The sequence below is a fragment of the Bubalus kerabau genome, chromosome 3, assembly GCF_029407905.1.
Source record: "Bubalus kerabau isolate K-KA32 ecotype Philippines breed swamp buffalo chromosome 3, PCC_UOA_SB_1v2, whole genome shotgun sequence".
NCBI lineage: Eukaryota > Metazoa > Chordata > Mammalia > Artiodactyla > Bovidae > Bubalus > Bubalus kerabau.
This window is the reverse complement of record NC_073626.1, coordinates 60979958-61006139: the sequence shown is the minus strand read 5'-3', so window position 1 is coordinate 61006139 and position 26182 is coordinate 60979958. Positions and strand designations below refer to the sequence as shown.

The following is a 26182-nucleotide window of genomic DNA, read 5'->3' as shown; positions in this document are numbered from 1 at the left end:
TGCCCAAGTCCTTCACTGTGGCATGACATTTGCAATCACATTTTGGCTCTTCTATATGCATATTAGTATTTGTTTAAATTATTTTTAAAGGAACACATCTCTCCAAACATCATTTCACCACTGACCCACTTCTCTAGGAGTAGTAGCAAAGAAAATTTATGTTGTATTTTACAATTGTATTGTAAGTATCATGTTTTAGGCTGTAATTCTGCTATGGATTCAGTATATTTTTAGGTAAGTCTTCCCACAGATACATTTTAAGCATTTTATAGTGGTTTGAAAGCATATAGAAAATGTCCATTAAAAATGCATCTCTTTTGCTTAAAGAAGAAAATCACATATGAAGCAATATAAGGGAGAGAGACAGAGAGATTTTCATGTGTTTTTCATGATCCAGGTAATTGATTTTCTTGTTGCTATTATAGAGAGCACTGCTGACATTCACTGGTCTACTGAGTTCATCACAGCTGTGCTTATGCATCTCTCCCAAGCTCTGTTTTCCACTGAACTGGAAAAGATTTGAATTTTTGTTTGATAATCTGCCACACCCTGGCTTTGCCTCATCTTTATAGTCACTCTTTTTTGTTAAAGGAGAACCAGATTAATCAGTGCTTTAGTTGGTGTGGGTGTTTAGATTTGTGTTAAACCTTAGATGCAAGCCAGAGAGCAAAATGACATGTTCTGTTTGAGCTGGCTAATATCAGAGAAATCAGGGATGTATAGAAAGAAATGTGTGTCTAGGTTACCATGAGGACATCAACTCTTGGATTGCACAGTAGAATTCACCAGTGTGTGTATTTCACCCAGTCATAACACCAACTGAGATCCATATCTAGATACCGTATTATAAAACATTTTGACTTGAAGAAGAAAAATAGGATCGGGGACATAGACTACAAAGGATCCTGGTGCAGGACCTCAATATGCTCGAGGTGGTGAAGAATGCTAAATCAGAAAATTTGGAGTATGAGATTTATCTCTGGATCTCTCATGGATATCTTAAAACACAATTTGTGTCTGTGTGTGCAAAATATCAACTAACTTTTCTAATGAGCCCATTGATCATGAATTTTTCTTATGGGTATAAAACCTTTATTTGAATAGATATCAAACTGAGAATTTTAAGACAAAAGTTACAGTAGAAATCGGTATGTGTAATCCCTGAAATAAGGCATAAAAAGCATTATTTTAAAACTAACATATCCAATTTTCCATATTAGAAAACAATTATAATTATAATGAAATTTAATGCATTTCAACTTTTATTATTTAAAATAATAAGATAATGTGTACAGATAATGAATTTTTTCATGCAAGTGTCAAAGACACCAGGAGAAAAATTTAACCATGTTTCTGAACTGGTTTGAACACAAGGGGATCTTTTTAAAGTATAAAATAAAGTTGACTGAGAGATAGAATGATAGACATAACAGTCTTTTCCCCCAATATGTCCTGTATGATCCAAGAGCAGAGCTTGTTTTCATGACTGTTCAATCATTATCCTTTTTTTTTTCCCTTTAAAGTGGTGAATCTCTGGTTTAAAATCAGAAGATGTACAAGAGATTGGTCCAACTGGTTTTCTTTTCCTGTCACCAGATGATGTCATCTATATTGGAACATCTGTGTGCTTTCTGTAACTGGGCCTATAGGGAGGCCTGTGTACTACTTCCTCGCTTATAGCACGGATGTAACCTGGGATTCTGCAGATATTATGTGAATTGAGTAAAAATTGAGTAACAAGAATTGGCAGAAAGAAAAAGAAGACAAAAACAAGTTTAATGGAAGAAAGTTTTGAACTAGGCATTAGAGGAGTTACTTCCATGAATTGCTGTGACGTGGGGAGAATTTTATGTGCACATACAGGCATGGAGATGGCATGGTTAAGTTGACATGGCAAAAATAAAATAAATGCAGGTGATCGTGATTAGAATTGAGTAGCTCTACCAGAATATAGAGATAAATGAAGGAAATATGGGCTTATGATTAGGGTATAAAGAAATATCTTGATTGCTAGAAATAACTTGGTATTGTGGATAAGCATATTTTTCTTGCAAAGATTTATCAAAGACCTATAAATGGTATTTGCCCTTCTTCCAAATACAACCCAGAAACTACTCCCCACATTCAGAAATAAATACATTGAAAAGCTATGTTAAACACAAAAGCTATGTTAGACACATGGAAATCTGAATTTGGAAATATTTATACTAGTATTTATACCAATCCAGATAAAATGAGAACTTCTGGTACTATTTTGATATTTCACAGATAAGCGCTTTCTCTTTCTGTTTCTTACACAGTCAAGACATGAAGGGCTAAATTTTCCTCTAGTAAAATCCATTTCAGCTTTTACAAGCAGCATAAAATTTGAAATCTCACAAGGAATCCCTCTTTGGCTGGCTAAAGAAATTTGTGAGAAATAGAAACAGCTCTAGATAAGCATCTAACTTTTCAGGTGCCATTCAAACATACCTTAGATACATAGTCTTTTGACATTTATTTAAAACTGAATTTCTGGGACTCAGAGTGGGTGGATGAATGAAAGGGAAAAACAGAGGTTTTTTTCTTCCAGTTAATCTTTTGCAGCTCCCTATTTAAATTGAGTTAAGGGGGATTCTGGCAAAATCCCAATATAAAAATCTTCTAGGAAGATCAGGGTTGCAAATTAGTCATGCTCCAAAAATGGGCATCAGGCAATTTCTTAAAATTATGCAGCTGTTAATGAAGGGTTATTTTAAAATACACACATGTAATTCTTTTATTAAAACTCAAGGCAGAGCATTTTGATATATATTTTAAGTTATGCAAATATACACATGACTAAAATATGTAACAAACATATACATACTCAGATGCACACAAACTCCAGATGTGCCATTTTTCTTTGTGGGTTGTGTCTTCCATAAGGGAAAAAGGCATATTAATCATTTCTTTTACTGCTAAGGGGATGGGTGCTGCTCTCATATTTCAGAAAGGGGCTGGAAAGTGAGGGAAGCCAAACTTTTTCCTATTTAAGGCCAAAGCACAGGAATCTCAGTGGCTGAGTTTTATGACGGGCCCGGTGCTGAAGGGCAGGGAACAACTGATGGTGCTACTCTGACCTGCTTTTCTTTTCTCCTTTTTGCACAAAGAGTCTCATGTCTGACATTTAGACATGATGAGCTTTGTGCAAAAGGGGACCTGGTTACTTTTCGCTCTGCTTCATCCCACTGTTATTTTGGCACAACAGGAAGGTGAGTAGGTATTGCTTTCAAGAAACTTCATGGGGTTTTTGTTTTTACTTCTCCTTACAAATAGGTAGAAAGGGGAAATCTGTCTCAAAATGCTAATTTTGTCTGTCAGCTCCCAGCTGTGAAATGTAGAACTGACCAGGATGGTGCCTTTTATATTTGCTTAAAGAGAATATTGTCATTTCTGTATTTAAAAGTTCTCCAGTCGCTGAAGATAAAGATGTTCTTGTACTAACTTGTTTTCATGTTAACAGTACTGGAAACTCTTTAAATGGCTTTAAAAAGTTTCCCTCCTGGATTGTTAACATCTTGGAATGCTTCCCTAAGCAATCTGGAAGTTATTGGTCTCTTGTAATACTTTTATGCTCTCCTTTGTATGCTGGGTTCTTTGTCAGCATAGAGTATTAAGCATTGTTTACCCAGTAAGATAAGATAATTTAAAAATAGCATGCTTTAAGTACAGTCTACAGGGAAATATTATATATTATTAGAATCACCAAATATATTTCTGTAAGATAGCAACAGTATCTTCAGTGTTCTTTAAACAGGTTCAAACTGCAAAGAAGTTTCATCATTTCTATTTTTTCCGGTTTCAAGCCCTTACATAGTTGATGAACATGTATTTGCTAATACTTTATTGTTAAGGGTCTAGTGTTTTTGCATGTTCTTCATTTTAACTACTTTTATGTTAATAAGGAGAAGATTTATGAAAATATTTTCAATAGAATGTTTGACTTTTCTGCAAACAAGGTAAAGACGCTAGTGCTGTTTGACTTCAAAAAGTTGATTTGCTCTATATTCTAATAAGTGCAAGCAGTGATTTTCATGTTCTAATTTCCTAGAAGCCATGTTTCATTATTTCATTCTATGAAAACATGTCTTTTAATTTATATGTTTCTCAGAGTCATGAAAATATCTGACATATTAGAATTAAAATTTTCATACAAATAAATCTTTAAGTGCTAAATTTGAAGATGCTAGAAGTCTCTACATTGCTACACACATAATAAAAAACTTTACATTTAAGCCTATTGCTTTGGTGAACACGTGTCTGAAAACAGCTTTTCAATTTTAATATCATGCCTTTAATGTCCTCACAGGTTGTGTATGTAAGTTGGGGGACACACCCAATGATCTTGCTTCAGTTACATTCAGCCCATGGCCACAAAAGAAAAGAAACATCCATATTCTTTGTTCCCTTTATTTCTTCTCCTCCTTTTTCCTCTTCTCCCTTGCTTTCTCCACCCCTTTTGGCCTCTTTCCACCTCCCCCTTGTCTTTCCTTCACTGTCACCCCACCCCCTTCCTAGGCAAGCCCATGTCTCCTCTTCCCTCTCCTCTTTCTCTGTCACTCTCTCCCTCATCCCCAAGTGTCCTCCATGTGCCTCCATCTTTTTTCTCTCTTCCTTTCTCCTGTGTTCTCTGCCTTTCCTTCCCTTGCATTCTCAACTCTCTTTCCTCCCTCCTCTTTTTCCCTCCCCATTCTATCCTCCCAGAAGATGTCACAACTCCCAGTCCTAGGCTAAAATACCAAATGACTTCTACCACATCCCCTCACCTCAATCAAATCTTTTACCTTTTTAAAAATTCTTAACTTCTAATTTCCAGGGGGAAAAAAAATCACAAAGTTCTCATTTACTGGAAAGACTACAAAACTTTTGCATTTCGTTCAAAAGAGTGACAAAATATTTGTGGTTGCTTGGTGGTTACAATCTTTTATAATCGTTATGGCTATTTTTCTTCTCATTCCCACTTTAGAGGGGAAAAAGTGTTTAATACCTACAGTATCTTTATATCACATAAGTTCTTTTCATTTTCCCTTTAGTTTCAAAATATAATAAATAGTCATGAAATTTTGCTTTTAGGCTTAAAAGAACTTGAAAAAGATTTTGTTCAGCTTACTGTTTTTGTTTGTCATAAAAAAAATTGTTTTAAAATAGGATATCTTATTTTCCTTACAGGTTTAAAAAAAAATCTTTCTGATAGATTAGCTATAGGAAGGTTATAGGAGGTGGTTGAATGTTCAAGACATTGAGAATACTCATATATAGTTCTGGGGTATGGGTTTCTTATAAATGTCCTGAGAAACAGAACAGCCGTAGTAAACACTAACTTCTAGTTGACTCACACAAATTTTCTGGAACATAAAACAGGTCCTTACAAAATTTTGGTCTTTTTACAAATCTGTGAAAGTTCTATTTAATTCACATGTTTTCTTGAACCAGTGGAGAAATGTGATCTGTTTTATATTTCCTGTAGTTTATAAACATGCCAAGTTTTAAGTATTGATACAAAGACTCGCCACCTAGTGGCTGACAGTTACCATTTGCATACTAATGCCAACATAAATTTTACACAGCTGTATTCCATAACCTTAGAATGATATTTTACAATATTACTTGTGAATTTTAAATATTAAATACTACTTTGCTAAGAAAATAGGTATGTTACTGATAAAATATTGTCAAGCACACATACTCACACACAAACACATGGTAATAATATTCAAAGACAGGAAATGGACTTGAATGTTATGGCCATTTTCAAAATTCAGTATATAACTTTACACATATAACATATAACTATTTTTGTGAATATTTGTAAAGTTTCTCATTTTTTTAGAATATTTGAAATAAGTATTTTAGTTATAGCTTATTAGTTGGTAAATAAAAGGATTAAAAATTATTACTTATATTGATTCATTAGGGCAGGGAGATAAACTTTTATTTTAGTTAAAAGTGGTTTAATGTTTCAGCTTATATTTTGTTACTCTGATAATTCCACTGTGATAATGAATTGTGAGCATTTAATTGTTTTAGAATTAAAGTCCACTGTAAATGGACTCAGAGAATCAGTTCTTTACCACAGGTAAAGAAGAGTCTATTTTGTTATGCTTATTTCCATTATGCTTTAAGAGGGGATTTGTAACTGATCAAGCTTGTTCAAGTTTTCTGGTTTGTGTTGCCCTTAAAATGAAACATGCCAAACTATTGAAAAAATGTAGCATAAAATCACTAGAAACAATTGTACTTTTAAAAGGAAAGAATACATAATTGGTCACGTCAATCAGTGTCAGTCATATATATAACAGTTTCAGTGGTTTAGCTAAGATTACACAACTAGGAAATAACTAGGGGTTAAGACTAGAACAAAAATTCTGTTAAATCTTAGGTAATTAGAGGATACAAAACAAACATTTAATCCAGGGTATCTGAATTTTCTTGTTTTTTAACTGTCATTCATAGGAGATAGTAAAAAATTGTATATTGTCCTAGAAAATACATGAGTTAATGCACTTCTAAGGTTTAAAAAAAAGATAATTTTTTTCTGTTTAACACTTTGAATTATTACATCTACTTTTTAAATAGGAGCCTCCTTTATAATTTAACCAGACATTATCTTCAGTTCTGTAAAAATATAAATTTCAAGTAAATAAAGTACTGATACAAAATTTTGTGTTTTTCATTCATGATACCTTGCATTTTCTTCCCATCTCTGGAGTATTCATCATCAGATGACCTAAATGCCTATAAGTAAACAGATTCTGACTAAATTCTGAAATTAAACATCTCTATTATAAGAGAAAAGAGCAAAGCCAGGGAAACAATTCTGGTAAAGAAAGAAAGACTTGTGGTTATGTGCTTTTTACTAATTCAGATTCTTGGGTTGATGTCTTATCTACAGGCTCATTATAAAAAATCAAGAACTGTTGGATGTGAGTTTTCCTGGAGTAGAGTTGAAATTAAAAACCCTCACGAAAGTCCCTGTTCCACACCTACAGAGTTGCATGCAAGACTTTTGAGTAGTCACTCAGGGAGAAGAGCGCCATCTACTGAAACCCTATGGTTTCCACTGTGGATGACTGGCGCAGAGTTCAAAGATTATGCAGCTCAGTTCTTTCATTTTGTAACATCAAATGAGATCACCACCTTGAAGTGATTAAAGTGGATTGCTTAAGAGTTAAAGTTTTAAAGATGAAAGATGTTATTGCCTTTGCTGGACATGAAGAACATTTGTAAAGTTTCCAGGTCTACAATAACTTTCTGGAAACGTCTCAGAGGGCTGTTTCTTGTAAAACAGCTTTCCTTAGAAAAAAGTGCAGTGCTCTTGTTTTCCACATTGAAAAGAAAAAAAAAAAAAAAAAAAACAGGAGAGGGGTAGTGTGGTATAACAAATATCTAGAGTTTTCCAACGGGAAACTTGGCCTGTTTCATGTCATGATGACAACGGAAAAAACGAGATAGCAAGTCTTACACAAATCATTTGTTAACTGCAGCTTGGGAAGTTACATTAACCACTAGAATTTCTGTCTGCGCCTAATGAAAACACAGCAGAAATGGATTCCTTTCAGATTAACTAATACAACCCTTGTATTTTCCATGACTGAGGTCAAGAACTGCCATTAAAATGTAATCTTAGTGAACAAAATGAAAAGTTCAAAGAAGAGTGCAAAACTTAGTGCTCCCCAAAGATGTAAAAACTGAAGATAAAGGATCCAGAACCTATTAGAAGTTATATTTGCTTTGGAAAGTCAGATTAAGAAAGTATTGCTTCAGCAAAATGGCATTTATTTTTTCAAAACTTTGTTTTCTATAATATTTGGTGTGGAGGAGAGCAAACAGGGACTGTTTCTCAAGTCAGTTAAAATCAGAGAAACTCTCTGGAGCTGCCTGATATGTTCATCTATGTCCACATACAGAAGGGAATCTCTTAATGAAGGTAGAAGTTCATTAATATGACTCATTTAGTTACTATATGTGCTGCCACTCAATCTTAGACATCCTAAATATATACATTTTTCTGCATGAATACGTAAGCCTTATATGTTCATTGTTGTTGCTGCAGATAGGATCCTGGTTTTCTGTATCTAGTAAAACATATGCTGAGTTCCCAGTGCCAGTTAATCCTGTTGGTGGTCTGGATGTCATTAGGGTGGTCTTGGAGATTAAACTGTTTTTCATAAGTTCAGAAGAAAATAAACAACAGAATTCAATTCCAGATGTTGTCTTCTTGTTTTGAGGCCAGATTGAAAAGATTTTCTGCAGAAAAATGTTATTCCTTTAAAAAAAATAGAAAAGAAAACCCTGCTTTTTTACATTCTGATTTCAAATTTGCTGGACTTAGAAATTATAATGGGACAGAGCCTATCCTGCCCCTGAAACTACAGAAAGGGAATAGAATGTAGTAGCTAAGAATATCAGATTTAGAGATAACCTTTCCTAGGTTCAAATCGTAGCTTCACCTCTTACCCTATAACCTTGGGGAAATCACTTCCTGTCTGTGTATCTCTGCTTCCCTATCTGTAAAATGAGTATTATGATGGCACCCACCTCCGCAGGCTTGTGGGAAGATTAAGTAGGATAGATATGCAACACATATAGAACAGTGCCTGCAACACAGGAAAGACAGGCACAAACTCTGCCTAGTATGAGTTTTACTAACACTGGAAAATAAAATTACTGTAAGGAAGGTGAAATTAAAATACTTCATAATTCAGTGATAAGGAAAGTAAAGAATAGCATTTTGGTTATCAGACATAAAATTTAAAGATGTTTGCCAACTGTAATTATACAAGTAGAATATGTTTTCTTCAGTATTCTTATAATTTGTCAGTAATCAGATTATATTATAATGCAATGGCTGATTGTTAGATATATGACACTTTTAATTCTAATTCTTTAATTATTTTTATTTTTCACAGGAGAAAATCTTAAAGGAAATTTCTAATTGGAGACATAAAAATCATATATCTATAAGGAATAAAACAAGAAAACATCTAGAAATGATTCATAAAATTTCTTGGTCTTTGGTTTTTTTGTAGGGGATAAGAATAAGAAGACTCTACCTTGTCCATGCAAAAACCACTTTAAAATTGAAATTATTCATCTACATAGGTCTACAGATATTTCTTTCAGTCCTTTTTGTTAACTCATCTAACATATTTTAACATATTCTGATTAATAATAGCAGCCAAAACATATTTAATAAAAATGTATGTTTTCCAAACATTAGTATAATTTAAAAGCCAAATATATTTCAGTTGAAAACTATGAATTCCTTTTGTTCACACTTACAAAATATTCAGCTTTCTACAGTAACAGGAAAATGTTATGATAATTTGCATATCACATCTGTTATTTTTAGATTTTCAGATTAAAGAACACCTTTTCTCTGAGAAAGATTCAGTAAAAAGGGAAGAGGAAAAAAAACTAAACCTGCCACTCAAGCTAAATTAACAATTTGATTGGATGCTTCAAGGCATATAATTTTTACTCCAAAACTAGAATTAAGACAAAGATAACTTACAGTGTATTATAGTTTAGTCACAAGAGTAAAATTTTATCAAATCAACATAAATTTACATGAAGAATGGAAACCAAAACAACAAAATGAAACTTTTAAGAACATCTGAAAATATAAGATTATGTTACTCAATTTTATTTTTCTCTAAAATTCCAAAGAGCTAGAAAATTAAAGAGGCAAAGAAGGGATTATGTCATACACTAGTTTCATTTTGTTAAATAACTTAGATGATGATTTAGTCTAATGCATTGTCATGTGACCACAAAGAATTGATTTCAGGACTGCTTTTTGTACTCAGAAACAGAAAGTGACATGAGAGATGGGGTTTAAAATTAGTTATACAATGGAACAGGGAGACTTAGTTTAAGCAGTAACAATAAAGGAGGGAATTGGAAAATCTACTATTTGTGCAATAGTAAAAATTAGATTATTTGCCTTTTCTTTAACATATTTGCAAAAGTATGTAACATTTCTTTTCATCAAAGCTTCTCTGAATTTAGATATCTAGAAAAGAAGGGAATAACATGAGATGACTATTGTTTCTGAATTCCATTTTCTATTTTATTTCTAAACACTGCAAGTGGCTAACCAGAGCATTTTATTCCTTTTAAAAACAAAACATTTTTTTTTTCCTTGACTCTGGCATGATTTTCTCACATACAACTAGGCTATGGTCCTAAAACTGAGGACTGTGAGACATTTGTGTAAGAGGTTTAGCTTCTAAGAGAACATACTGCCAACCGTATTTGGTCATACACAAAACAAAAAGTTAAAGGGAACTGCATAAAATTCTCTGTTCTTTCAACAAGGGTGACTGAGATAGAACAGTAAAGAAAAGTCTGACATTCAGGTGCAAGTTTCTATAGGAACTGACTTCAAGAGAGCCCAATTTCTTTCAAATGGATGAGAGATAAATTATGACAATAAATAGAAGTGTATTAATTCTTACTTTTCAACCATTCCAACTTTCTTCTTTTATTTAGAACAAATCATATTTTTTTAAAAGTATACCAAATTAACTCAATCTTTATATTGAGACCTTTATGTTATAAAAAGCATAACACACATGTATGACTCCAAATAAAATTTGAAAACAAAAAACTAAATAATTTCCATTTATGTAACATTGGGCTTAACCCAAATTCTAACAAATTCATTTACAAATTTAAATATCGATATTATGCTTATTTGTTTACTGGTTTGCAGAGGGAATGGAAAATACTGTGTTCTAGGTTTGATGATACCTTCAATGAGACACAAACATAGGAGTATGAATACATAAGTGAAAATTTTTATGTTAATTTTAAGGCAGATTATAAACATAGGAAGAGAAGATATTAAAAATACGAGATGCTTGACCCTAGCTCTGTCATCTTCATTTGTCTTTAATACATCATCAGTATCCAGCACCTAATTTTTATAACACAGACCCTGTGTTAAATACAGAAAGATATTCTTGACCCAAAGGCAAAATGCTAAAAAAATTGTTAGTATAAACTGATGGTGTCTTTTTTCTTTCCTAGCTTTATTGAAGTGTAAATGACAAATAAAATTGTATATATTTAAGGTGTACTTCTCTGATAGCTCAGTTGATAAAGAATCCGCTTGCAGTGAAGGAGAACCCTGCTCAATTCCTGGGTCGGGAAGATCCTCTGGAGAAGGAATAGGCTACCAGCTCCAGTATTCTTGGACTTCCCTTGTGGCTCAGCCGGTAAAGAATCTGCCTGCAATGCAGGAGACCTGGGTTCGATCCCTGGGTTGGGAAGATCCCCTGAAGAAGGGAAAGGTTACCTACTCCAGTATTCTGACCTGGAGAATATCATGGATTGTATAAGTCCATGGGGTCCAGAAGACTCGGACAACTTTCACTGAGCAACTTTCACTTTCAAGGTTACAGCATGATGAGTTGATATATATACACATTGTGAAATGATTACCACAATCAAGTCAACTAATACATCCAGCATCTCACATAGTTTCCTTTGTGTGTATGCATGGTGAAAACACTTAAAATCTACTCTCTTACCAAATTTCAAGCACACAATACAATATTGCTACCTGTAGCCAATGTTTTGTACACTAATGTTATTTTCAAAGAAGCTGAGAAGCCTGAGAGCCATATTATTAATGAGAAAAATCTTGAACTAAAACCGATCTGTTGAAACACTCCATATAATGCTAATTTAAAGAAGGTTTTTAAATAATTCATTTAAGAAAAGGGAGCCACGGTAAACATTGAAGACTGTATTTCATGCAATTTTATTAAACAATCTTTCATCAAAACTTTCAGACCTTTTCTGAAAACCAGTGAGCTTAGTTCTAAGTATAAGATGTCAGTTCTCCTTAGCAAAAAACTTTAATGTCTGGATCCTTACTGTTCATAAAATAATGTGAAAAAAGATTGCACTTCTCTTAAGCATGTCTTTCAAAACACCATTTTGATAGGCCTACTTCATTCACATTAGGTAAGCATTCTGGCATTCAGCTTTTATGCTCACAAAGTATAAAGGAATGCTCCTTTAAGGCCGAGACAATATTTCTTTCCAATGTTCTCATCTGTTTCAAACATGGAGGGGAAACTAAAATAACTTTTTAAAATAAACAGATTCTTTCTTGCCTACTTAAAATTGCAATGAAAAAATCATGCTTTCTTTTATTAGCTGTAAACCACATAGGGTAATTATAACATGTAAGAATGGACTTTTAAACCTCTTGAATCCATCAAAGGTGTAGCACAAGACCATTAAAGTTGTATGTACAGACATAGATGGAAATGAGGAATGGAGGGATCCTGTACAGTCCATAGTTTCTAAAATTCTACTTTGTTTTCTAAATTTTTACTGAGTCAGTTAAACCTCTAAACCCAAAATATTGGGTTGGTCAAAAAGTTCATTCAGGTTTTTCCATAACATCTCATGGGAAAAACACAAACAAATGTTTTGGCCAACCCTATATTTAACATTAATTCAGGTATGGAGAAGGTACAAAAATGGGAACTTGGAAAGGTTTGCTTCATGTCTGTATGTAGTATCCAGAAAGAAAAATCTAGGACTCTCCCAAAGGCTTTTAGGCCATAAGGCACCAAAAAGTGTATTCAAACTACTTGCCTTCTCCCAAGCAGGCCTCTTTCAGCAAGCATTTTAAAGATTATGGCTCTGAGAAAATAAAATTTCACTGTTTCACAAAAACACAAATACTGAACAAGTATATGATTCGTTTGCAAAAATTTTTGCAGATATTTAGTAACTTCTGATTTATTTACTCAGTTACTGGCAAGTTATCATGGTAGCCCTCAAAAGCTAAAGTTGTATTCAACCACAATTCAGAGCCACTGCCTTAAAAATTGAGACCAGTTCTTAGTTTGGCAACCCTTAAGCCAATTCATTGTTAATAGCCACTGAAATTTCAGTACCCTACATATAATTAGGAAACAAGTCTAAAATTTTGGTCAAAGTGAATTTTTGACCATTTTAAGCCACAAATACACATGGTCATGATTCATATTTTTCCCTATTATTTTAACATATTCCTTGCCAATATTTGTTTTAAAAAAATTTAGTGATTTGGAGACCACTTTACATCCATATGGGATATACAATATATTGTAGCATATCATATTAATGCCCAACAGAGTTAACAGTGATAGTCAATACATACAGTGAGACTTCTTGAGGTTTTCCCAGGAATCTGGAAGAGTTTTATGTTGCCAAGAGTAGCTCAGTTTTCCCCTGAATTTCTCAACTAGGTTAATAAAATCCAGAAAGGCTTCAGAGTCAGTGACAGAACCATCTTTATAGTTTAATGCTTCCATCTATAGCTAAAGCAAAGAATAGCAATTAGAAAAACTTCTTTTCAATTGCACAATTAATATATAAATGCTTAAGTGAGCATGGGATTTCCACTGGTGTTAAATTCTTACTACAAGCAAAATTAAAATATCTACTAGCCCTAAGGCAGTTTTATCTTGGTGTGCTAGTTTGATGTTAATAAACAGATTTGGTATTTTAATTATTACTACATAATTAAGACTACTTAGCAAATTATGTAGGGAGAACATAATATTCTTGGTAGTTTAATTTTTGGATTTTTTTTTAATGTGAAATATCACACCATCTCTCTCATTTTCCAGCTGTTGACGGAGGATGCTCCCATCTCGGTCAGTCTTATGCAGATAGAGATGTATGGAAACCAGAACCGTGCCAAATATGCGTCTGTGACTCAGGATCCGTTCTCTGTGATGACATAATATGTGACGACCAAGAATTAGACTGCCCCAACCCTGAAATCCCATTTGGAGAATGTTGTGCAGTTTGCCCACAGCCTCCAACAGCTGTGAGTTTAAAGAAAATCTGTATATATTCATGAGTAGTTCCTATGTCATAGGAGCCAGAAAGGAAATGAAGGTAATATCTGGCAAACAGTCAAATGGGCATTACCAGTAAAAGATGAACCTTCCTATTTAAAACCAGGGGTTAGATATGATTTAGGGTAAGAAATTGGGACATATTTCATGGAAAATTTTTTCTGTGTTTAATCTATATCTTTTCCATTTATTAGCCCACTCGCCCTCCTAATGGTCAAGGACCTCAAGGCCCCAAGGGAGATCCAGTAAGTAAACAGTGAAAGGAAATTAGTTCATTGATGAGTCTGTTTTTTTTTTCTTCTAATAACCTTTCCATATTTGAACTTTCATCATTTATACATTTCCTTTAGTATCACATATTTAAATAATAACACATGAGAGCTCAAACTGAGAACCATAATTGTGCATGTAAGCATTTGATCTCCCAAACTTTGTCTAATATCTTCACTTCTCTTATCAGTTTGAAAAATAAAATAGAGGTCAATATACAAAGGAATAAATTACACTGAAATGATTTACATCATTTGTTTACAAATGTATAGATTCCCAAGAAAACATATCACATATATTGATTTCTTATAAGCACGGAAGCTACAATTTGATAATGATTTTAAATCACTAAGACTTTTCAGTGTTTTCTTTATTTTTATCTCTATTTTTTTAGGGTCCTCCTGGTATTCCTGGGCGAAATGGTGATCCTGGTCCTCCAGGATCACCAGGTTCCCCAGGTTCTCCCGGCCCTCCTGGAATCTGTGAATCATGTCCTACTGGTGGCCAGGTAATACATTCTGGGACTAAAAGATCACCCATTCAAAACTATCTGGTTCATTTTCTCTTCTTTAGTCTATATTACATCTCACTTTTGTGGCATCTCTATATCTATTCTCTGATTTTATGTGTTTATCAAATTGTTATTTAGTGCTTATGTTTGTGCTAGGCACTGTCCTGTTTTATAAGTAAATTCACTTTCTCCATAATTCTAATGCCATTGCTACTATATCTTTATAAAATTTCCCAACTTCTCAGCAGGCATATAATACATGCACTATGTTTGAGAAATGAGCAATCAACTACTCAAAGAATTAACCCTGAGAATTTAGGAAGCGCTGCAGCTGTGCCTTGTTCCCCTTATAATCCTCATGGTGAAGCCTCTGAAAGTCTGTACCAAAAGCAGTTAAGGAGTTATGAACACTCCTTAATGACTTCAGGTCAAAAGGATTATGCAAGACTATGCAACTACTCTTGCCCAGGCTTCAGAGCACATCCTGCTCCTCTGGAAAAGCATGGCAACCCACTATCTCTGCATGTAAACTCTACATGTAACTCTGCATGTAAACAAATAAATAAATAAGACAATGTTTCTGCTACATGGAATTAGGAAGAATTAGAAAACACATACACAAATCACTGTAGGTTGGGGAAAAAAAAAAGATTAAAAAAAAATCAACAGGAGGCAAAGGATAGAGTCTAACTTATTCTTATCATACTAACAAACAGAATCCATTGCTAGGCCAAGAATTCAAAATAAAATAGTCTCCAAAACAATCCAATAAAAATATAAACCTTTCCATTATTCTTCCTCTTGTTTTCTATGGGGATGTCTATTTTTTGGTGAATCTGTTAGGCATTAACAAAAAACTGGAGATATACATTTTACTTGTATCAGTAATTTTGGACAAGTAATTTGACATCTTCATTTTTTCTGCTCAAAATGAGAGTCAGGTTATTTGATCTCAAGGCCTTAATCTACGATCCTATGTTTCCAAAGCGGTGGATATCACTTAGAAATGATATGCTTGGTTAAAGCATATAAAAACAAATTATTTAGAAACAAATTGCTTACAGTTAGTTGAAAAAAATTTGCATTGCATAGGCAAGTATTTCTGTAGGACATCTAATATCTAAAGTTACAGAGAGAATGAGCAAGATAATTAAATCATACATACACTCTCTGGCATGCAGAAAACTTTCTATCAATGAATAGATGTTGCATGCATTTCTACTAAATGCTTTTGAAAAGAACTATGATCTACATAGCAACATGATCTTATCTATCTGGTCTCTTTGCTACAGAACTATTCTCCCCAGTACGAAGCATACGATGTCAAGTCTGGAATAGCAGGAGGAGGAATCGCAGGCTATCCTGGGCCAGCTGTATGTACAAGTGTTTGTCAGCATTTCTGAGAATTATTTAGCCTTCCGTTCTGTTAAACCTTGAATGGTTGTTCTTCTAGTAACACAGTATTACAGCAGAATTGTGCAAAATAGCTTATTTTTGTTAAGGCTGGGAAAGAAAATGGTAGGTTTACCATGATCCTTCTATCCAAATTCATTTTTGTCTTCACTGACTCATTTCACACCTGTTTTGCCATTCCTTCCTTCTTTACGCAACCAGGGGGCACACCTGCCTTCACGCTTAGGTCTTACACTCTATTTCCCAATTTTAACCAAATTTTGTTATTTTTTGCTTCCACTTTTCTTCTTTTTTAACCTGAGTTGTTCAGAATCTTCTTTTAATCTTTGTTCATTATTTAAATGCTGCTATCTAGATGACAATCCACAGGATAACAATCCATTATCACAATTCATCTCACTTCCAATCCTGAAATCAAATAACAAATGTTTCCAGAATTTATCAAGTCCTTAAGTTCATCTACTGTAAGTGGTAGCAATTCACACTGTACCCAAAGGGTTTTCTTCCATGTAAATGACCTAGAGTTTTGATAGAAGAAAATAGCATAAAAGCATTGAAACGTGGGCATGCATGCTTGAGGCGTGGTGTCCCATGTAAATGATCCTTTTTTAAGAACAGCTCTTAGAAGGAACAGTACCAGGGAAGGTAATCATTTTACTGCCAGAAACAGGTAACTGTGTAAATGAGACATGGAGCTGGATTGCCAGGGATCATGGAGGATTGCTGCCCAGATCATTGGACCCCATATTTCTAAAGCTTCTAAAACCAGAAAGTATAAAACTTCAGCTATTAGATCTAAATGATAAATTACAGAAAGACGCTTAGTAGGCAAAAAGTAAAAAGACAATTTTTAAGTTTTAGAGCCTGGGTTTTATTTTTATTTTTTGTATCTTTTAAAACCAGAATGGTAATTGCATTAACTATGTAAATGTCAGTATCTCGTGTTTCTCAGCTACATTCACATTATGGATCCTATTTTTCAGTCAGACATACTGTTTTTACTAAAAAACAAGCAAACAAAAAAAGCTAAAAAAATCTAATACTTATATTTTTAATTACAAGATAAAATTTAAGAACTCATTTTCTAAATTTATTATCAGTATTTATAAATAGTATGCTAGAAAACTGAAGATTTTTCATTTAATCTGTATTTATGAACAATGACAAATCATTTATAATTATAATTTATTGTTGCCCCAGGTACAGTGAGTCTTACATACACATCTAAATCTTCATATCAACACAACTCAATGATATTGGGTTAATTTACATCATTATTTTTAGACACTTGTGTTTATAGTATGCAGATTAATATTTTTCCACATTGAGTTGGGCTTCCAGGCAAAAGTGTTCTTCTTCACCAGCTCTAGCATCATCTTAATGTTGCCGAGATTCTCATAGCATTTTATGTAGATTTTTCCAGATTTGGAATGCCCCTTTTGGAGAACTCAGGTTAATGTTTTATAACATTTGCCTATAATTTTTATTTACTCTGAGAGAATTTCATTTAAAATGAAGTTTTTGTGATGAGATTTTCATTTAACATTAATAAAATAAATTATATCTATGAATAGTTACTGCATAATGAGGTATGTTGTTCTCATTTTTAAAGATGTCAGTATCATTCCAAACAGGGGCATCTCTGATGCCTGGATAAAGTGTGTTTCAGAAGCATTTGTTTTGTATTTATCCTTTGAATTCGTGTTACAGGGTCCTCCTGGCCCACCCGGACCCCCTGGCACATCTGGCCATCCTGGTGCCCCTGTAAGTATAGCCATTCGTGGCGATTTCTTTCTTATGAATATTATATGAGTCAAGTTAATACAGATCTTGCTGTAATTTTGCTATTCCAGCAGACATAATCCCAGTTAAGTACAGAAGTAGCAACCAAGAAACTATCACTCCTTTAAAGATGGAATTTCATGCTTAGTTCCTTTCCACCAACTGTTAGCACTTAAAAGCTTGGCAAAATTAAATCATTTTCTTAATTTGCATGTCATATGGCTTCAAGTCTGAAACAATGCAGTTTCAATAGAATTAAGTGGGTAAAATGGAATAAATGGACGATTCTGACCTGAAAATTTTTGGTTTCCATCTTTACAAACGAATAGAATTCACTGACTACATTCACAAATTCTGATTTCATACTATCTTCAAGATGTAAATGAATCATATGAAATTAAGTTAGTGTAAAAATATTTACATATTATTTATTCTATCCACTAGGGTGCTCCAGGATACCAAGGTCCCCCCGGTGAACCTGGGCAAGCTGGTCCTGCAGTAAGTAACATTTATAGCTATACTTAATAAATTGACAGTTTTAGATAGAAACCACCTTTATATTCTAAAACATAACCTACAAAATATTTATCAAATTTATTTAAAATAATAAGCTGTACTTTTAGGATTGTTTAACTGGTTCCAAAGATCTTTTGGACTCAGTCATTTTGATATCTTAGAGACACTATTTTAATCTAGGAATTTCTTGGCTAATTAGCCACCACAACAGTCCACTTCCTAGTATGAATACAACTCCTCGTTCTGTTAAATATAGATTAATTAATCTATTAATTAGTTCACCTATGTGTCGACTTTCTTGAAATATAATTTGTAAACTTAATTTTGTTGTAAAAGTCCACCAAGAAAACATGCTGTGTAAATAAGATGAAGTTAGTTTGAATTAATATTTCAAAATACCTATATATTTAAAAGTTCAATATCTCAAAAATGTAGAAGTGTATTTGGGTTATATATATATGATGTATTAATATATATATATAAATATATATAAAACACAGATACATGGTACTTTTAATTTTCCTTAAAAATACGTTTAATAAACAGTAATAATTGGATTTAATATAGGTAACCTATTAACTCAAGGTGTCATTTTCATAATGAGACACATTGAGAGTATTTTCTAAAAGGATTTTTTTCTAAGAATATACCTAATTATAATAATAAATTGATTGTAACAGAAAAATCTACAGATGTATTTGTTTTTTATTTCCTTTTTTCAGGGTCCTCCAGGACCTCCTGGTGCTATAGGTCCATCTGGCCCTGCTGGAAAAGATGTAAGTTTTTAAGAAATGCATGGGGATGCAGTACAATTCAAGCTGGAATGTTCTAAATAATATATCCCATGTTCTAGAATCTCAAAGAAAAACCTTACTCCAAAATTTGTTACTATCTTAATAACATTTAAGCTCATGTTAATCTCTGAATATCTATGCTCTATTTGTATAGGTATATATACCATTTTTAAAATTCGAAACTAACAAAACCCCTCATCCAATGAATTTATCACTTAACTAAAGATGTTTCTTCTCTTTGTCTCTTGTAATAAAGAAATCGGTATCAGTGCTTTATGAACTTGAAAACTTAAAAAACACCATTAATATTATTCTATTCTCTTTTCCCTTTTAATTTCCAATGGCAAATTCTTCCCACTGGGTTGAGAGTTGGTCATATATTTGTTTGGAGTGATGCCTGAATTTTTGATGAGTTTATGTCAAGGTGGGAGAAACACGCCTCATTCCTTTTGCTGAGGAATCTTTTCTCACAACCATATGTTTAGCCTAACTGTGTTCATGAATCTTCAGTGAGAGAAATACAAAGTAATCAGTTCACTAACTGGCTGCAGTGGGTTTTCTCTTACACAAGCTCCCATATATTTTCTCCTCCATCTAGGGGGAATCAGGAAGACCCGGACGACCTGGAGAGCGAGGATTTCCTGGCCCTCCTGTAAGTCTTCAGTATAGAATGAGTTAGTTGGAGTAATCACAATGGTCTTCAGTTGAAAATTGTATGATTAAATTATACTTTAAAATAGAAGACACTGGATTGTGAGTCTATTTGAAAATTCATTAATATCTTTTTTATTCCTTTTTTTAGGGTATGAAAGGCCCAGCTGGTATGCCTGGATTCCCTGGTATGAAAGGACATAGAGTAAGTACAGTTTCTAAATTAACTCTTAAGTTGTTCCATTTGGCTGTGTTTATTTACCTAGCCAACTTTATTGGGCAATTGAGTGTGTGTCAAAAATGACTAATTCCAACTAGTTGTTTGTTTGTGTTTTCATTTTCTAAATCTATCAACTTTGTTGACAAAATCAACTACTTATTTTACATAAATCAATAAAGCTGAACTTAAGTACACAGAAAATATTTGTAAAAGAATAAGTGTCTCATTGCCACTGTCAGAAAAGATGAAAATAAATTATTGATAACTATTCTTAGTCAATATGATTTACAGATCAAATCAAATGACTTTATTCTAGGCAAAATATTAGGTAGTGTCAAACAACTAGATGGAAATTCTATCAACTTCATAGAAATAAAATTTATGACACAGATATTTGCTACTCTACAGTAAAGGCAACTTCCTAACTGAACTAAATTGTACTTTCTAATTAGATCACATTTTTTTTTATTGTAAAATCAATGTCTCAGTTCTTTAGTGCATTTAACAGAGTTTTAAATCATTTATGTCAGTGTTGAAAAGAGTGCTATGTGCTAAAGCTAGCTATAAAAATTTAATGTAAAGTTTTTAACTATTCTGAATTGTTAACGGGTCTTAATATTTTTACTACTTTTTTATATTTCATAGGGCTTTGATGGACGAAATGGAGAGAAAGGCGAAACTGGTGCTCCTGGATTAAAGGTAAATCACAACAAACTCACATTTTGATAAATAAATTTATTTAAATGTTATAGCTATATTTAAGGTTTATGTTTTAGGGTTTGGATTTTTCTAAAACCTACCTGGGTTTTACATTTTAGGAGCTAAATAATAGGGAGATATAACTGAGATGTTCTATTAAAGCTTCCATGAAAGCTGATAACTTAAACTGTCTAGATTAGAAATGACTAAGTATCCCCAAGTAACATGTTGACTTCTTCTGTTTAGTCTTCAAGTTTTTAAAATGCAAAAATTGAGATTTACAGTATATAAGATTGCTACAAAATTTGATATTGCTTAATGTAATCTTTTTCTTTGGTTCCATATGTTTTTTATAATATACTGTGTTGAAAAAATTATAAATTTTTTTCCTGTTACACAAAATGGTGACATATGTTACATGTTTCTAGGGGGAAAATGGCATTCCAGGTGAAAATGGAGCTCCTGGACCCATGGTAATTATGTTTCTTATCATACAATTTTCAACTTTATTATTAACTTCCATCTAATGCAAAACTTGCCTCCCTGCTTCCCCAGCCATTCTTATACATGTCTAGTTGAAAGTAAGACCACACTTCTAATTTTATCCTCTAGGGTCCAAGAGGGGCTCCTGGTGAGAGAGGACGGCCAGGACTTCCTGGAGCCGCAGTGAGTATTCCTACTGACATTACACAATTGCAATCTGAGTCACAGATAAGCATCTCGGTTAGTTTTCAGGCTGTGACAATCTGCAAAAAACTTTTTATAAAGTTGCATTTAAAGTCACCTCCATAATTAGCAATAATTATAAGCAAACAAATAAGCGTTTTATAGTTTAACTGGTGAGGATTTTTTAATGTATTAACTTGCATTCAGTTCTTAAAACACAGAATCCAAATTTTCTACATCAGATCATTGCTGTACATATCAGAATTTTTAACAATTTGCCTTTTTAAGTATATCATTAAGCAGATTTTAATACACTAGAAGAAAAGTCAACTCAGTTGCATCAGACTTTTAGTTAAAATATCACTTTACTTGTGAGCAGCCTTTCAGAAAGAGAAAGATGTTTGAGACCAAATTCTCTTTTTAGGGGGCTCGAGGTAATGATGGAGCTCGAGGAAGTGATGGACAACCGGTAAGCAACTTTTTGTCAAACCCTGATGTGCTTAGTGTAATGAGAGATTATGGGATTGGATATTGGAATAATATGGATTGTAAACCTAAAACTCAACATTTTTTATAAATATCTGATTCAAACTGACACTAATCCCATAAACAAAATCTAGGAACAATTAATCTAAAAACTCTAAGTCCATAAACAAAATTCTGATACTCCTTATTATACTTGGCCAGTCGCTAACATCTGTATGGTACTTAACAATGTTAGTTACTGGCTAATATTGGATATGGGACAATTATAAGAGTCTTGCAAAGATGGATACTAATGCTATCTCTATTTTACAAATGACATTTCAAGGCTAAGCAACCTATACAAAGTCACAGAATTCATGGCATAAATGGTGGGGAAAGGGGGATCAAAATTTTCATTTTATTCTGCCATATTGTTTCTCCATATAATAGTCATCTCTGATGATAATACTGTTTTTATCTGTACAGTTTTCCTCTGTATTGTGTATGTACCCATTCATTATTTACCAGTGGTATGAGTTTTCCTTTACTTAAGAGATCTTGAAACGTTTTTTTCATTTTTTAGGGCCCCCCTGGTCCCCCTGGAACTGCAGGATTCCCTGGTTCCCCTGGTGCTAAGGTAAGCATGTATTTCCATAGAAAAATGTAAAATATATCTTGAAGACTTCATAAAATCATTGGATTGCTTCTTGGAAATGATTTTTTAATACTCAAATGGATTTCTTTGATTTATTTGGATATTTGAAGCCCTGTCTTTGACTCCAAAGGGGATGTTATCCCTGACTTTCAGTATTCTGATCTCTTCCGATGTCTTTTCTTTTCTCCCAATCTCTTTCTGTAAACAGAGATAACACTGTTGTATACATGGTTATGATTTTTTTCTGCCTTTATGATTAATGACACTTCACTTTAATTTTCATACTACTCCAGCCTTTGGGAGATGAATTTAAGCAGGACTGAATAATAAACTAGCTAAGAGATTAGAAGTGGAAAGGGAGACTGACTACTAGGGGTTTCATCTCTTAGGGTGAAGTTGGACCTGCAGGATCTCCTGGTTCAAGCGGTGCCCCTGGACAAAGAGGAGAACCTGGACCTCAGGGACATGCTGGTGCTCCAGGTCCCCCTGTAAGTACCAAAAACTACTGAGAGGACAAGTGTTGCTACACTTCATTTCATGAAAGCATATATTTTAATGTGCTGTCAATTAAAGCTACTTTTTTGAAAAAAAAAAATGCTTAGTGCTCTGCAATGCCTCTACTAAGATAAATATTGTTTTGAAATTACTGATTTAAATACTGAAATTAATTTTTGAGGTCTGTGCTTTTCTAGAATTTATGAATGTTGTGGTTATATGACACCAAATGAAGTAGAGGATGAATAGCTATCTGATACCTTGAAGACTATGCCCCAAACTAATCACCAGAGAAATTCAGAAAAGAAAACAAGACCAAAAAAAACTCTTCTCTTTATGTACTTATTTAATAATTTAGTCCAAGTGCATATTATCTTTAATTTATTCAGATAATGATCATTTTTTTGCTACTTTTTATGTGTTGTCCTGTAGTTGGAGGAATCACCTAATCTCTATAAAGCACAACATGTATACATGCTAAGTCACTTCAGTCATGTCCAACTCTTTGTGACCCCATGGACTGCAGCCTGGTGGGATCCCTATGTCTGTGGGATTCTCCAGGCAAGAGTACTGGAGGGGGTCTTCATTTCCTACCCCGATAAAGCACAACACCCATTAATAAATTTATTTTAGTTTATATAAGCAGCTTCAAATGTAGGTGCACTGTTGGCATTATTATGAATATGCTCTTTTCCCCCTCTAGGGGCCTCCCGGGAGTAATGGTAGTCCTGGTGGCAAAGGTGAAATGGTAAGATGTCCCCACAACCCACCCTCATCTCAGTCCAACACACATTATTGGCTTCCTTTGTATTTAGCATGATAAGACATTTAAGTTGGTTACTTAGAAAAGAAAATTCAAGTTTGGCTCATGTTAATGTCCTTGGATTGTGTCCAGGGTCCTGCTGGCATTCCTGGAGCTCCTGGGCTGATAGGAGCTCGTGGTCCTCCAGGGCCATCTGGCACCAATGGTGTTCCCGGGCAACGAGGTGCTGCAGTAAGTTGTTTGTTTGTTTTCCTTCATTGTCTCAGAGGTGTGGCTTCTTTCTCACAATAAAAATAACAGGCTCTTTGTTCTTATTCCATTGAATGTATATTGATTTCATTGTTTTTGTAATTGAATCAGCTGTGACTGCTGATGATTTTGTTAGTCTATTCTCCCTGTTTATTAAGCCGCAATTATGTTCCATTTAGGGTGAACCCGGTAAGAATGGAGCCAAAGGAGACCCAGGACCACGTGGGGAACGCGTAAGTATTGCCTCAACAGATTCAGTTATTTCTTAGAAATATAGAACATAGTTAAGAACTATGCAGGTTAAAAAAAAAAAGTGCTTGAAGTTCAGTCATTATTTCTGTCATTTCACAGGGAGAAGCTGGTTCTCCAGGTATCCCAGGACCTAAGGGTGAAGATGGCAAAGACGGTTCTCCTGGAGAACCTGGTGCAAATGGACTTCCTGGAGCTGCAGGAGAAAGGGTATGTCTCCCATGGGCATGGAAAAGGAAAACAATCATAGAACTTCACCTTCGTGGTGAGGCAACTGTGTTTGTTCTTAATCTGAGTAGTACTCAATCGCAAAGATTATTTTGAAGCATCTCATACTATGAGAATTATGAAAAAGTTTTCACGTTTTGGACTTAAATATTTGCCTTTCACTATTTCCAGGGTGTGCCTGGATTCCGAGGACCTGCTGGAGCAAATGGCCTTCCAGGAGAAAAGGTATAGAACATTAGTTTCAATTTTCAGAAATGCTTGTGCTATATAAAGATATATTCTTCTGAACAGTTTCCCATTAATTAAAACCTAAATATCTGAAAGAAATATATTGGAACTAAAAATAATAATAATTCCCAATGTAAAACAATGATTCCAGCTCCTGTTCAGCCATTCTCCTAGCTTTGTAACTAACATTACTCAACCTCTGTGAGAACTCTTTAACTTATCTTTCAACTAGGAATTATTTATCTCAATATAATTACAAGAATAAATTAAAGTGTCTGAAAGTTCTTCGAAAACTCTGAAGTGCAATATAAATCAGATTTCATGACATCAAGATATTTTATTTTATATGCACCAAAATATATTGCTAAGCCCACTAAATATTAGTTCCTTCAGCATGTGATGTTCATCAAAGTTACCTTAATATATTATGCAAGCTAATAGATAATGTGCTTTACACTGAGCATGTCGGCAATGTCCCATCTCTCTTGAAGGGGCCAAAAGAAGTTCTCTAGCTGCAGCCCCAGTACCATCAATGTCCAGGTCAACGAAGGCTGTTTTACATATATGTTGGTTTATTTCACTACATAGGGTCCTCCTGGGGAGCGTGGTGGCCCAGGCCCTGCAGGGCCCAGAGGAGTTGCTGGAGAGCCCGGCAGAGATGGTCTCCCTGGAGGTCCAGGATTGAGGGTAAAGAGAAACACTTGTTTGATCCACACTGTCATTTAGTAAGAGGAAAAGCAAATGAAGAGCGTTCAAAAATAACTTAAGTCAGACACTATGTTTTGTAAGCTCAGATGAAACAAAATTATTTTACGAAAATTTAACCTGGTATAGATTGAAGAGCATAAAATAGAATGCTTCAGTAAAATATTTAAAGACAGAAAAATGTGTGTAAATATGAGGCTACATGCTGCTGCTAAGTCACTTCAGTCGTGTCCGACTCTGTGCGACCCCATAGACTGCAGCCCACCAGGCTCCCCCATCCCTGGGATTCTCCAGGCAAGAACACTGGAGTGGGTTGCCATTTCCTTCTCCAATGCATGAAAGTGAAAAGTGAAAGTGAAGTCTCTCGGTTGTGTCTGACTCTTAGCGACCCCAAGGAATGCAGCCTACCAGGCTCCTCCGCCCATAGGATTTTCCAGGCAAGAGTACTGGAGTGGGGTGCCAGTGCCTTCTCCATGAGGCTACATATGTCAGTGGAAATCTCAAAATTTTATAGATAGATTTTTTAGTTTTTTTTTTTAATTATCATTTTTAAATCAGCTGACTGACTGAATTCTTCAATTTAGGGTATTCCCGGTAGCCCCGGAGGACCAGGCAGTGATGGGAAACCAGGGCCTCCTGTAAGTACATTTTCAACATCTCATTTTACAAGTCCAGAGAATGGTTAAATGCACAATTTGGACTAGCCTTCATGTATATTGTATAGCTTT

The 26182-nt window shown here is 34.1% G+C and overlaps 1 protein-coding gene across 1 annotated transcript in view; it reads left to right on the top strand.

The window, feature by feature from the left end:
* The first annotated feature begins 3029 nt into the window (after window positions 1-3029).
* COL3A1 (collagen type III alpha 1 chain) overlaps window positions 3030-26182 on the top strand; it is a 39674-nt gene continuing 16521 nt past the window's right edge. The window contains exons 1-23 of the mRNA XM_055571971.1: window positions 3030-3233; window positions 13662-13864; window positions 14090-14140; window positions 14560-14673; window positions 15969-16049; window positions 17800-17853; window positions 18316-18369; window positions 19110-19163; window positions 19780-19833; window positions 19984-20037; window positions 20698-20751; window positions 21180-21224; window positions 21364-21417; window positions 21842-21886; window positions 22466-22519; window positions 22927-23025; window positions 23736-23780; window positions 23928-24026; window positions 24224-24277; window positions 24396-24503; window positions 24693-24746; window positions 25338-25436; window positions 26039-26092. Of these exons, the coding sequence (XP_055427946.1) occupies window positions 3155-3233; window positions 13662-13864; window positions 14090-14140; window positions 14560-14673; window positions 15969-16049; window positions 17800-17853; window positions 18316-18369; window positions 19110-19163; window positions 19780-19833; window positions 19984-20037; window positions 20698-20751; window positions 21180-21224; window positions 21364-21417; window positions 21842-21886; window positions 22466-22519; window positions 22927-23025; window positions 23736-23780; window positions 23928-24026; window positions 24224-24277; window positions 24396-24503; window positions 24693-24746; window positions 25338-25436; window positions 26039-26092 (1662 nt within the window). The 5' untranslated portion in view covers window positions 3030-3154. The remainder of the gene's footprint in view (window positions 3234-13661; window positions 13865-14089; window positions 14141-14559; window positions 14674-15968; window positions 16050-17799; window positions 17854-18315; window positions 18370-19109; window positions 19164-19779; window positions 19834-19983; window positions 20038-20697; window positions 20752-21179; window positions 21225-21363; window positions 21418-21841; window positions 21887-22465; window positions 22520-22926; window positions 23026-23735; window positions 23781-23927; window positions 24027-24223; window positions 24278-24395; window positions 24504-24692; window positions 24747-25337; window positions 25437-26038; window positions 26093-26182) is intronic.